At 45.0% G+C, this 14552-nt stretch overlaps 1 protein-coding gene across 1 annotated transcript in view; it reads right to left on the bottom strand.

Moving 5' to 3' along the window:
• Positions 1-14216, bottom strand: part of CREBL2 (cAMP responsive element binding protein like 2) — a 32925-nt gene extending 18709 nt beyond the window's left edge. The window contains exon 1 of the mRNA XM_001153386.5: positions 13841-14216. Within this exon, the coding sequence (XP_001153386.1) occupies positions 13841-13855 (15 nt within the window). The 5' untranslated portion in view covers positions 13856-14216. The remainder of the gene's footprint in view (positions 1-13840) is intronic.
• Between the last annotated feature and the right edge of the window lie 336 nt (positions 14217-14552).

The raw sequence follows: 14552 nt of genomic DNA, 5'->3' as shown, positions 1-14552 counted from the left end.
ATAAATTCGGGGCTAAACCAGGGTGTGTGGTCAGAAAGCGCTCATTATGAACAAGGCCTTGAGTGAGGCACTCTACACGCTATCTCATGTTATTTCACACTACCTCAGATGAGGTAAGCACTATTATTCTCATCTTTTTCAGGTAAAGAGGAGCACATTAATTCCTTTATTCAATGACCCTTTATTAAATACCCACTTTGTCCCAAACACTGTAAAACTCTAGGGATAAATACAAAACAATAGGACACCTAACCTTAATGTATTTAGACTAGTGAAAAGAAGCAGATATGAAATAAACAATAACATTGCAGATAGCAGAATATCAATATAGACAAGAATGCTGGTGGTGGAGGGATGTGTATACATAGACACAGATAAGGATATGTGATCTCTTCATTTCATAGATGACAAGATTTTAGTCCAGAGACTTCCATCAGAGCAAGGACTAGAACCCAAGTCCCTAGATTTGTATCATGGCAACCTGTCAGAAGGTAATCAAGCATGCCTATTACCATCCACATCTCAGACAGGACACATTAATCTGATCATATAATTCCCTGAAAAAGCTCTAACACTGACAGGTGCATTAAATGCACTGCTGTATTTATGCTATACAGTCATTCACTTAATGTAACTCACTTTGATATTAGGCTCTCAGTTAAGGGGTATGCTGAGAAGGTTAACTAATAAACTTTTTCATGTTACACCTCATTGAAGTTTCCCTCTGCTATTGTGATTCTCCATGCCCACCCACTAAAGTGATGCCAATGTATTCCTTTATAAACCTCTGATTTTTCTCTTCTTCTCCATTCCTACTGAGAGGGACAGGGGACAGAAAATTCTAGACAGAAAAGGGTGGGTCCCCGACAAAACCCCATCCTCAAGCCGAAAAGCCTGAAATGACGGCCCAAAATGAGAACTTACATCCCTGTTTTCCCACTCGAATGTTGCCTTTTCCTAAATCACCCATGGCCCTGCCCCACCCCATCCTGTGCCTATAAAACCCCCAGACGAGACTGGTAGACGAGACTACGGCTAGATGTCAGAGAGAAGTGGCTTGACTTCAGAGGAATGGCTTGATGGCATAACTTCAGAGAAGAGTCTGGCTGGAGACAGCTGGACTTCAAGGGAAGATTACCTACCAGTCCCATCCCCTTTTCAGTTCCCCCTCCTGCTGAGAACCACTTTCATCAGCAATAAAATCCCCTGCATTCACCATCCTTCAATTCATTTGTGTGACCTCATTTTACCTGGACGCTGGATAAGAGCTTGGGAGCCACAAGTGCAGATACAAAAGGCTATCACACTGGCCCTTTGTCCTTGCTGGTGGAAGGCAGTTGCCTCACAAGAAAAGGCAAAGAGTCCACTGAGCTATTAACAGTTGAGCTATCCACAGATGGCAGAGCTCAAAGAGCACTGTAACACTCCCTCTGGGGCTTCGGAAGTCTCAGGCACCCCTACCTGGATGCTGCCATTGGGCCTGCATAAAGTTCACTCCTGCTAGCACCAAAGCAGCTGGCCGATTCCCGTGCTCATTCACTCCAGTTCCCTCACTCGTTTGCTCACATGCTCCCTCCTGCAAGGAGTTGAGAGTGGTGGGCTGAGTATATGAGGCACCCGTTGTGAGTCCCGTGAAAGGGTCAGGGAAATATCCTGCTTCACTGACTCCCTAATACCAGTCAGGGCACTACTCACAGGTTGTTACAATAGGTTCCCAGTGCATCTCCCCACCATCTCTCCTTTTCCACCCCACTTCCCTAGTCAATCCATTTTGCAAAGAGCTGCCAGATTAACCTTTCTTTTAATAAGTTTAGGGTGTTTTTCTTCCCTGTAAAAAAGTAATACCTGATCATTATAGAAATAATAAATTTTCTCTAATGGCCCCTGGCCATGTCACCCTCAAGTTCAAGAAAAGACCTCTGGCTCAGCACTACTTACTAAGTCACCATATCCAGTATACTCATTTCTTGGGGCTGCTGTAACAAATTACCACAAATGTGGTGGCTTAAACCAACAGAAATTTATTCTCTGGCTCTGGAAGTCCAGACTGGGGCAGTCTGGTGGAGCTGCATTCCCTCTGGAGGTCATGGGGAAGAATCCATTCTTTGCCTCTCCAGCTTCTGGTGGCTGCCAGCATTCCTTGACTTGTAGCCACATCCCTGCAATCTGCCTCAGTGGTCACGCTGCTTCCTCATCTGTCCATCAAAGCTCCCTCTACCTTAGTCTTATAAGGACACTTGTCACTGGATTTACGGCCCATCCACATAATGGAGGATAAGCTCCTCTTCTCAAAATCCTTAATCACATCTTTTGCCATACAAGGTAATTTCATTGTTTTACCATATAAGGTGATAACCACAGGTTCCAGGGATTCAGACATGGACATATCTCTTTAGGGGCCACCATTCAGCCCACTGCATCCAGGATTCCCACAAAAAGCCAGTTCTCTCTTTCATTATCCCCAGCAGGCACCCTCTGTATCAACTCAAGCCAGTCTCCCTAGAGACCACCAGCCTGAACCCCATCCCCTGCATTTCTAACTACACCTACATTTCTATTTTCCCTCTATCCTCCCACCATCCAAAAGGGAAAATCTTGTTTTATTTTGTTAAGATCAGCTGTAGCCCTCTTTCTCTGAAGCTCTCACTGACCACCACCCTTAGTCCATAAGTCATTTTTCTTCAAAGTTCTGGAACACAGAGTTAATAACACACTGAATTTATATGCTTTGTTATATTTTTTTTTTTAGTGGACTCACACATTTTTCTATCTCCCCAAGTAGTCTGAGCTCCTCGAGCACAGAAGCTGTGTTTTCTACTTCTTTTGCAACCCCATAGTATCCGGCACAGAGCCAGGCATTTAAGAGATATTTATTAAAAGATTGATAATTTAATGAATAAATGAAAAAGAAAAATCAGCAATATTTTGAAAGTGATTTAAACTGATACTACTACCACCAACAACTTTAAAGAAGTTGTTACAAAAAAAAAAAAAAAAGAAGTTATTACAAAGAAATGCTCCCTCTCAGGGATGTAAAATCCGAAAAGCAATTAAGAACTCTTCTTTTATCACCCTTTTTACACTTATTTACATCCTGATGCTCTAATTAAGGCAACTAATAAAAGTTTCAAGTTGTTAAAGTTAAGAGAACTACTGTATTTAGATGAAGAAGTACCAGCAGCCTCAGCCAAAAAGGAAAACAGGAGGGCTTGTTTTGTCCTTCTCTTAAAAACATAAAGAGAAAAGTTATCTCCCACGGATTAAAGAAAAATTAAGATAAATATGAATGTGGCTAGCCACTGCTCTTTACCACTTTAAAGAAAAAAAAACAAGCAGTGGCGTTTTCATTTGATGTTAAGGCTCCCGTAACTTCCTTCACAGCTGTGGGTTAGGCTTCTTCTCTTTTTATATTTGCCAGATCTACAGAAAGCAGCAAAGTCTACTCACATCTTCCTGCTAACCTTTCTGCCAGTTTTTCTAGTCGACAGGAGAAAGATCAAGTAGGCATCTCTAGCCTGAGAGTTAACTTCTGCCTCTCCTCTCAACCCCTATCCCTTCCCCCATCCCCTGCAACTGGTAAGTCCTCTTTTTAAAAGTCTCTCCACTCTTAGATGGCATTAACAGCCCTGTCTTCTGGTTCTCTTACGTCACTGACCTCTCTTTTCAGTTTATTTTGCTGAGTCCTATTCTTCAAGAATCTTCTGATCACTTTAGAGTTTTCCAGGGTTCTCTTTAGCTCTCTATTCTCTTCACTCTTTATCTTTTCAGAATTTTATGCACGCCGCATCAACTGCAACTTACATTGTAAAGTCTCTAATATGGTCTTCAGTCCAGGCCTTTCTTCTGTGCAATCTAACCATGCCAGTGAGAATTCAGAAAAGACCAGGATTTATTGAACTCAGTATGTATTAAGTTATTTTGGTATGGGATCACACATATATTACATTTAATTCTCACAATAACTCAATAAGGTCCTTATTAACACACCCAGTCCATATCTGAAGAAAGTAATATCTGAAGAGATTAAATAATCTGTCCAAAATCACAACAGTTTGAAAGGGTGAAAATGAGATTTGAACTCAAGTCATATGCTAAAACCCATGTTCTTTCATAATTGGACCATCTGCCTCTGGTCTTGTCCCAGTTCCTACATTTTCACCCTAATCTGTTCTCCATATAGCCATTGGCATTTTTCTTCAAAAACACAAATCAGATTTTGTCACTTCTGCTTTAAAACCCTTCAATGGCTCCCCAACATTTATGGCCTTGGTTTTCAAACCTCATTACACATAAGAGCCACTCAACTGGGAAGCCTATTAAAATTTAAATTCCCAGACCCTATCCCGAAAGAATCTGATTCACCAGGTCTCTTCCACTCTGAAAGATACTGACCCAAATTTGTCAGCCTTGTTTACCAGGTATATTGTAATTTGGTCCCTGCTTATCTTTCATCCTCATCTCTGACCACACCTCTACTTGTGCTTTACGCTGTAGTTCAGGGTTAATAAATCACCGCCCTGCTGGCAACTCAAATACAGCCTGCTGCCAGTTTTTTGTTTTTTTTTTTTTGTTTGAGACAGAGTTTTGCTCTTGTTGCCCAGGCTGGAGTGCAATGGTGTGATCTCGGCTCACCACAGCCTCTGCCTCCCAGGTTCAAGCAATTCTCCTGCCTCAGCCTCCCGAGTAGCTGGGATTACAGGCATGCACCACCATGCCCAGCTAATTTTGTATTTTTAGTAGAGATGGGGTTTCTCCATGTTAGTCAGGCTGGTCTCGAACTCCTGACCTCAGGTGATCCGCCCGCCTTGGCTTCCAAAAGTTCTGGGATTACAGGCGTGAGCCACTGTGCCTGGCCCAGTTTTTGAAAATACAGTTTTACTGGAACACAGCCATGCCCATTCATTATATTCTGCTTATGGTTGCTTTCATGATACAATGGCAGAGTGGAATAATTCCAACAGAGACCATATGGTGTGCATGGCCCTTTACAGAAAGTCTGTCGATCCTTCTCTAGCTGTACCAAAATACTTACTTTACTGTGCAAGATGCTTTAGAACAGGATATTCCATCTTTCCTGTTTTGGAGGGGACTCCAGTTCTTTAAAGATTCATTCCTACTCTGTAAACCCATGTCTGACGTTCCTTGACAGTTAAGCACCCACTCTTACTGCCCCAAAAGAACTTTGCCTCTATTGCCCTCATTTTCTACCTCACTGTATTGTAATTACTTTTCTATTTGTCTGCCTCACCCAATAAAATGTTCCCCGAGAACAGTTACAAACTCTTAATCATCTTTGCAACTCCAATGCCTAGCACAATGCCTCGTACATATCAGGTGTCCAACAAATGTTGAATGAATTAATAAATAAACTTTTCTGAAAATCTTAGAGGACAAAACATTCTGAATAAGGTTATTTAAACTTAGATTAAACTTAGATTAAGGTTATTTAAACTTAGATTTCAACTGGTTTCTGTGGTATTTAAATTACTCCTTGGTTTCTGAATTATCTGTAGAGGTACTCAAGTTGAAATGTGCATGTAACCTAGACAAGAAAGGAAGGCGGCCGGGCATGGTGGCTCATGTCTGTAATCTCAGCACTTTGGGAGGCAGAGGCGGGCAGATTGCTTGAGCTTGGGAGTCTGAAACCAGCCTGGACAACACAGGCTGTCTCTACAAAAAATATTTTTAAATTAGTCAGGCATGGTGGCAGGCGCCTGTGATCCCAGCTATTCCAGAGGCTGAAGTGGGAGGATTGCTTGAGCCAGGGAGGTGGAGGCTGCAGTGAACCATGATTGCACCACTGTGCCCAGCCTGGGTGACAGAGTGAGACCGTCTCAAAAAAAAAAAAAGGAAAAGAAAAGAAAAGAAAAGCAAGCAAGCACATTAATGTCTACTGTCAGAGATTTGTTTAATAGACGACATGGCTCTTTTGTCTTGGTCTTCTAGAAAAGTGTTGATGTTGAGTAAGAGGACAGGAAAAGCAGAAAATGTCTGGGCTATAAGGCACGGCCCAAGGAAGGTAGCTCCAACTGCAGCAGAGGATGGTTAAGGAGCCAAAAGATAAATGAGGGAATGTCAAAGAGATTTTTTTGCCAAATTAAAATTTTTTTGAGAACCAGCACTACTCAGAACTGGAAAGAATCAGAAGACTTTGGCAGAGGGAGGGGGTTAAAAGGGTAAGGAAAGTGTAAGAAACCTCATTTCCAGATAATCACGTAGAACACAAGGTAGAAAAGAAGTGTGGAGGGAAATGGCAGCTCACATTGGCATGCTGCAGCCAGTAGCTGGCCCACTCCTGCATCAGTCCCTCAACTGGATCTTGACGCCTTAGGATATTTCAATTTATTCATGTGTTCATTCAATAAAGTCCAACATAAAATAAAAAATAAGAACCTTTTATCTATGATCAAAGCCTCTGAAAATAACACATTTCTATTTTCTAATTGAATGCAGCAGGTCAAGGGAGAAGAAACTTTCCTTTTTTCTTTGAGACAGAGTCTGGCTCCATTGCCCAGGTTGGAGTGCAGTGGCGTGATCTCGGCTCACAGCAACCTCCACCTCCCGGGCTTATGCGATTCTTGTGCCTCAGCCTCCCTCCTGAGTAGCTGGGATTACAGCTGCATACCACCACACCTGGATAATTTTTTATATGTTTTGAAGAGATGGGGTTTCGCCATGTTGTGCATGCTGATCTTGAACTCCTGAACTCAATCCACCCACCTTGGCCTCTCAAAGTGCTGGGATTACAGGCATGAGACACCACACCTGGCCAAGAAGAAATTTTCATAAAAACAAGCACTTTTTCCTAGTGGTAAACATGGAGGTGGCCTCAGGAGACTACCTTTCTCACACTATCTAACTTAATGACAGAGCTTAAGTTCATTTTATGTCCCACCCCACTGCCCCTGTCCCATCTGGAGCATAGTCTGGAGCAAAGGGTAGTGTAGGTGTTACAAATCTTATACAACAGCATATACTTAAGAATTACTAAAATGATCCCTCTCCCTCCTCTCCCTCTCCCGTCTCCCACTTTCCAAGGTCTCCCTCTGATGCCCAGCCGAGGCTGGACTGTACTGCCGCCATCTCGGCTCACTGCAACTTCCCTGCCTGATTCTCCTGCCTCAGCCCGCCGAGTGCCTGGGATTGCAGGCGCTCGCCGCCACGCCTGACTGGTTTTTGTATTTTTTGGTGGAGACGGGGTTTCGCTGTGTTGGCCGGACTGGTCTCCAGCTCCTGACCGTGAGTGATCTGCCCGCCTGGGCCTCCTGAGGTGCCGGGATTGCAGACGGAGTCTCGCTCACTCAGTGCTGAATGTTGCCCAGGCTGGAGTGCAGTGGCGTGATCTCGGCTCGCTAAAACCTCCACCTCCCAGCCGCCTGCCTTGGCCTCCCAAAGTGCTGAGACTGCAGCCTCTGCCCGGCCGCCACCCCGCCTGGGAAGTGAGGAGCATCTCTGCCTGGCTGCCCATCGTCTGGGATGTGAGGAGCCCCTCTGCCCGGCCACCCAGTCTGGGAAGTGAGGAGCGCCTCTTCCCGGCCGCCATCCCATCTAGGAAGTGAGGAGCATCTCTGCCCGGCCGCCCAACGTCTGGGATGTGAGGAGCGCCTCTGCCCCGCCGCAACCCCATCTGGGATCTGAGGAGTGTCTCTGCCCCACCGCCACCCCGTCTGGGAGGTGAGGAGCGTCTCTGCCCGGCCGCCCTGTCTGAGAAGTGAGGAGCCCCTCCGCCCGGCCGCCCCATCTGGGAAGTGAGGAGCGTCTCCGCCCGGCACCCGCCCCGTCTGGGAAGTGAGGAGCGTCTCCGCCCGGCAGCCGCCCCGTCTGGGAAGTGAGGAGCGTCTCCGCCCGGCACCCGCCCCATCTCGGAGGTGTACCCAACAGCTCATTGAGAATGGGCCATGATGACGATGGCGGTTTTGTCGAATAGAAAAGGGGGAAATGTGGGGAAAAGAAAGAGAGATCAGATTGTTACTGTGTCTGTGTAGAACGAAGTAGACATAGAAGACTCCATTTTGTTCTGTACTAAGAAAAATTCTTCTGCCTTGGGATGCTGTTAATCTGTAACCTTACCCCCAACCCTGTGCTCTCTGAAACATGTGCCGTGTCCACTCAGGGTTAACTGGATTAAGGGTAGTGCAAGATGTGCTTTGTTAAACAGATGCTTGAAGGCAGCATGCTCATTAAAGAGTCATCACCACTCCCTAATCTCAAGTACCCAGGGACACAAACACAGCGGAAGGCCGCTGGGTCCTCTGCCTAGGAAAACCAGAGACCCTTGTTCACATGTTTATCTGCTGACCTTCCCTCCACTATTGTCCTATGACCCTGCCAAATCCCCCTCTCCAAGAAACAACCAAGAATGATCAATAAATACTAAAAAAAAAAAAAAAAAAAAAAAAAAAAAGAATTACTAAAATGAGCATCTCAGGGACATACTGCGCCATAGTAAGGCCCAAAGAATCACTGTTAGGTAATATAATAATGATAACGTGTTTTGAGAGCCTACTATGTGTTAGAGTCCGTACTAGAGCTTTAAATGTATCAACCCTAATCTTCACCAAGGCCTCACCTATTGGCCACATTTAACAGATAAGGAAATGGAAGCTCAAAAAAGTTAAATAAATTAGCCAACTAGCCTAGTAGGAGATCTACTCAGTATTTGAGCTCTGCTACTTAACACTTTCCTAAACCCCCACTTTAGAGATGCCAAATCTGTCTCTTGCTTTATTTCTCTCATTTGCCATTGTAAGTATGTGCTGGCTGGTTTGCTCAGCTGGAGCACACTGATTAATAAAGCCCGAGTACATCAGGGCAATCTCCTTAATGTCACCCTGATTCAATTCAATTCAATCTCTATAAATGAGTACTTTATGCTGTATTAGGCACACTGCTAGAAACTTGGGAGGCAAAGCTATTCCCCATTCAAATCTGTCCTGCTCTCACTCCAGCCAGCTAGATGGCAGAGTGTGGAGAACTCGCAGCAAACTCATTTATCACCACTGGTTAAAAACAACTCAGAATACAAAATCTTTATAAAGGGAGGCCCTCACATTATCATCATCATGTTTCCTGACCTACTCACTCAAACACTACCTCTCTATAACTGCTGTTCCTGCCTACTCTGTCTTCCTGTTGCCCTGGTCTTGCTGTCAGCCAGTTTATCATCCTTTATGCTCTCACGGGCACAGCCACCATACTTCCAAACCCCAATCCTCGTCTTCCCTTACACTGAGGAAAATGGGACGAGAGAGTGTGACTCATACAGAATGTGAGGGAAAAGTGTGTTTTGTGTTTATGTCTGTATATACTAGGAGGACAGTACAATTTTGTGGGATTATAACTAGGGCACAGAAAACGCAGGGCTGGGAGCTGCCAAAGCCTTACATAAGGACAGTTTCACACTGCCTGACTGTTGAAGGAGAGTCCAGTATTATACATGACATGTAAATATTACTCATCTACAACTACAACATGTATTCAAAGTGCAAGTAGAGTATTCCAGAGGCACTCTCCATCCAGAGACATTTAAATGAATTTTCTTTTTGATGTTCACTAAGGTTTTTAAAGCTGCTGGTTTCTAAGTACTTATAAAAACAATGAATTAATAAAGAGTGAGAATCAAATTCACTGTGCTTACCTGTGTATCCTTTAGGAAGTAATTCATGGATAGCTTGCCCTCAAATTTTAACTTCACTCTTTTAAGCTAAACAATGACATTTTGAACCTTCCTTCACCCCACCAGATTGCTAGTTTTAGAAATAACCTTTATATGATCTTACAGCTAAGTAGCCCAAAATCCTATGTATTTTTCTTTGACTTATTTGAAATTATTGAAGACTTTCAGAAAGTTGTTAAATGTTTCAAAGGTCTGAAAAGGAAAAAACTGAAAATCAGAAAGAATATATTCTGAATCTCAAGTTAGGAAAAATAAAGAACAGTATGTTCTTCTACCATCCTTAAATACCCATAACATTAGTATTATTTTCTCGTCAAGATAATGGATACAGTGTTAACATTTAATTTCAAAATTAACACTGAAAGATCAAGCTAGCAAAGACTTTTATGAAATATTATTTCTGCCTTTTGGCTGGAACTGCCATCTTCCAGTAATTCACCAAAATGATTAACACAAAGGCAAAGAGAAAAGGCACCAACAGATGTTCTCCAGGCCTTTTAGAACACATGGAGTTGTTCCTTTGGCCACATACGTGGAAACCTACAAGAAAGGTGATATTGTAGCCGGGTGCGGTGGCTCATGCCTGTAATCCCAGCACTTTGGGAGGCCGAGGTGGGCGGATCACGAGGTCAGGAGACTGAGACCATCCTGGCCAACATAGTGAAGCCCCAGCTCTACTAAAAATACAAAAATTAGCTGGGCATGGTGGCACACACCTGTAATCCTCGCTCAGAGGCTGAGATAGGAGAATTGCTTGAACCAGGGAGTCAGAGGTTGCAGTGAGCCAAGATCGCACCACTGCACTACAACCTGGTGACAGAGCAAGACTCCGTCTCAAAGAAAAAAAAAAAAAAGTTGATATTTTAGACATCAATGGAATGGGGACTGTTTAAAAGGGAATACCTTACACAGATCACCTGAGGTCAGGAGTTCCAGACCAGCCTGGCCAACATGATGAAACCCTGTCTCTGTTAAAAAAAAAAAAAAATGCAAAAAGTTGGCCAGGTGCAGTGCTCATGCCTGTAATCTCAGCACTTTGGGAGGCCGAGGTGGGCGGATCACTTGAGGCCAGGAGTTCGAGACCAGCCTGGCCAACATGGCAAAACCCTGTCAGCCTGGCCAACATGGCAGGCTCTAATAAACCCTATCTCTAAGAAAAATACAAAAATTAATCGGTTGTGGTGGCATGCACCTGTAATCCCAGCTACTCAGGAGGCTGACGCAGGAGAATCACTTGAACCCGGGAGGCGGAGTTTACAGTGAGCCAAGACTGCGCCACTGCATCAAGCCTGGGCGACTGAGCAAGACCCTGTCTCAAAAAAAAAATTAGCCGGACATGGTGGCCCATGCCTGTAATCACACCTACTCGGGAGACTGGGGCTGGAGAATCGCTTAAATCCAGGAGGCAGAGATTGCAGTGAGCTGAGATCATGCCACTGCACTCCAGCCTGGGGGACAGAGAGAGACTCCATCTCAAAAAAAAAAAAAAAAAAACAAACACTAATGCCCTACAAATCTTACTATGGCAAAACTGGAAGAGTCTACAATGTTACCCAGCATTCTGTTGGCATTGTTGTAAACAAAAAAGGGAAAGATTCTTGCCAAGAGAATTAATGTGTATATTGAGCATATTAAGTACTCTTAAGAGCTGACAGCTTCCAGAAACATGCGAAGGAAAATGATCAGAAAAAGAAGCCAGTGAGACCCTCATCTCTGCAAAAAATTAGCTAGGAATGGATGTGCATTCCTGTAGTCCCAGCCACTTGGGAGGCTGAGGTGGAGGGTTGCTTTGAGCCCAGGAGTTCGAGGCTGCAGTGAGTTGTGATCACACCAACGCACTCCATCCAGCCTGGGCAACAGTGCAAGACCCTATTTCAAAAAAAAAAAAAAAAAAAGCAAACTAAATAAGAAAGGTACCTGGGTTCAATTGAAGCACCAGCCTACTCCACCAGTGGAAAACAGCCTGAGCTACTAGAACTTATTCCCTATGAATTCGTGGCATAATAGGGGTAAAAAAGACAAAAGGTGTAAAAACGTTTATCTTCATTGAGTAGAAGTGTGATGTCCTGGTCAGGCGCAGTGGCTCACACCTGTATTCCTAGCACTTTGGGAGGCCGAGGTGGGCGGATCACCTGAGGTCACTCGAGTTTGAGACCAGCCTGATCAACATGGTGAAACCCTGTCTCTACGAAAAATAAAAATTTAGCTGGATGTGGTGGCACACGCCTGTAGTCCCAGCTACTCAGGAGGCTGAGGCAGGAGAATTGCTTGAACCCAAGAGCAATTCTCGGTAGTGAGCCGAGATCGTGCCACTGTACTCCAGCCTGGGCGATACAGCGGAGACTCCGTCTCAAAAAAAAAAAAAAAAGAAAAAGAAAAAAGAAAGAAGTGTGATGTCCCCTCCCCAAAGAAATATTCAAAGCAAAAAAAAAAAAAATTGCTGATTTTTCTGGAAAACTTTTAGAACGCTACCCTTCTGTCTTGGAAATACCACTTCCCCAATATCATACCCCACGAATGTTACTATGGTAAAACTGAAGAGTCTACAATGTTATCCGGCATTCTGTTGCATTGTTGTAAACAAACAAGGGCAAGATTCTTGTCAAGGGAATTAATGTGTGTACTGAGCATATTAAGCACTCTTATGAGCTGATAGCTTCCTGAAACTCGCCCCCCTTCTGTCTTGGAAATACCACTTCCTATTAAGAGGGGTTTACTACTTCACAAGCAATCCGTTCCTCTAGGTGAGTAACAATTCCAGAGTACTGCACTGGGCTTTCCCTTCCATCTGTCACTTCCTCACAGCCTTCTACATGAAGAGGAAGAAAAAACAAGAAGGAAAGAATAAAACAAGGAACACAGAGAAGTTGGAAATTTTTTGAATCTCTCTGAGGATATGTGAAACAAAAACTGCAGCAGCAGAAAAAAAAAGACACCCAAACAAAGGACAAAGCTATCGTAAAGAGTTTGCCAAAGACTGTGAAACAGAAGACGCTGAGAAGCACAAAGAAGGACGGTTTTTACTTTAAAAACTGGCAAATTTTAGAAGTCTGATTCCTTAAAATAAAAAAGTCCAATTCCAAAACAACCTGAAACATCAATAAACAAATCCCTGCCCATCCCTATCTTCAGGAAATAAAACTAAACAACACTAATGTGGGTAGATGTGAAGAGAGAAAGGCGGCCAGGTGCGGTGGCTCACGCCTGTAATCCCAGCACTTTGGGAGGCCGAGGCGAGCGGACACCTGAGATTGAGAGTTCGAGACCAGCCTGACCAACATGGAGAAACCCCGTCTCTACCAAAAATACAAAATTAGCCGGGCATGGTGGTGCATGCCTGTAATCCCAGCTGCTCGGGAGGCTGAGGCAGGAGAATCGCTTGAACCCGGGAGGCGGAGGTTGTGGTGAGCCGAGATCGCGCCATTGCACTCCAGCCTGGGCGACAAGAGCGAAACTCCGTCTCAATTAATAAATAAAGACAAAAAGGCTATACATAGATAAACTATTTGGATTAACCAATAATGAACATTATCTATTATTTTATAATCATAAAGTAAGTGATTTGGACAGGGAAATTGGATGGTGATGGGCTATTAAGGTTAACAAGAGGAAAATCAGTATTTTTTTAGAGAAGGCTTTCTAGTGGAGGTTAAACTCCACACTGGCCAAATAGCAACAGGAGCTTAGCGGTGTTCCAACCAACCACAGGAAATAGCTCAGAGGGGGAGTGAACTGATTATATGAATGGGGCATTGAGTAAGGGAGCCTGAGAGAAGTGGAATCGTCAAGGGGAATAAGGCTGGTTCAGCGTGCACTAAAGTCTCCAAACTGGAGAGAGGAGGCAGCAAAAAAGTGCAAGAAGAAAAAGTACAGTAGTTTCTTATCTCGACAGGCAAGTTAAGGACTAGGGGTTGCACTACCTGGAAAGCTAGCAAACGCCCTGGGAGTGAAAAATTTCCAGAGAGGGCCCTTCCTGGAAAAACGCAGCCCCGGTGTTCCCTGATTTCCTGGCTGGGTACCATCGGGCAGTGGACTGGAGAGGCGCAGGGATGTTTTAGGCAGGTGTCTCTTGGGTGTTGGCGTGAACTACATAGCGGAGGTTCAGCCGCGGGACTAGCATTGAGCGACAAGAAGGCGGCGGCGCGTGCAAACCACAAGACTTACCTTACTGTCATCCATCGCGGCAGACAGGCCGGCCTGGCCAGGCACTCCCTCCCGGAGCCCTCCCCCGGCTCAGCCGGCCTGGCCCGGCCCCCGCCCCGAGGAAGAAGGGGATATGGTTCTGGCTGCCTCCTCCTCTCGCCTAACAGTTCGCTTCCCTGATGCCAGAGTCACGGGGACGAGGGACCAGTTCAGGAATGGCAGAGCGGACCCTGGAGGCGGCCCCAAACGCCTCCCTTCGCCGCCGCCGCCTCCTCCTCCCCCTCCATGACAGTCTCTGGGTGTTTACAGACGCTCTGGAGAGCCGCCGAGACCGGAGAGTGGGCGGGAGCGCTGCACACGGAATGGCCCCTTCGGCTGCCGTAGCACCGCGGCATTCTGGGAATTGTGATTTTTCTTATCACAGTCTCTGCGCTACTGACTGGAAAAAAAACTACAATGTCCACATAGCCTCATTAAGGGGCAGCTGTTTTCCTTTTGCCTACTAGCTAGCGCTGAGGAGGCGGGGCTGGGCTGGAGGCCCAAAGTGCGCCTGACCTGAAGTTTTCGCTCCTAAGTGCCAGGGCCTGGAATGGCGGGGACGGGAGTTTGGTGCTATGCGGAGGCAGCCCCGAAGGCGGGGTGCCGGAAGCAGGCCCTCCTCTGGGACGCTGAGGAAACCCTAAAGGTTGTTTATTTAAAAAAAAAAAAAACGAAAAACAAAAACTAAGAATGT

The sequence above is a fragment of the Pan troglodytes genome, chromosome 10 (genome assembly GCF_028858775.2).
Source record: "Pan troglodytes isolate AG18354 chromosome 10, NHGRI_mPanTro3-v2.0_pri, whole genome shotgun sequence".
NCBI classification, from domain to species: domain Eukaryota; kingdom Metazoa; phylum Chordata; class Mammalia; order Primates; family Hominidae; genus Pan; species Pan troglodytes.
The sequence above is the reverse complement of the archived record's forward strand: the minus strand, read 5'-3'. Positions and strand labels throughout refer to the sequence as shown.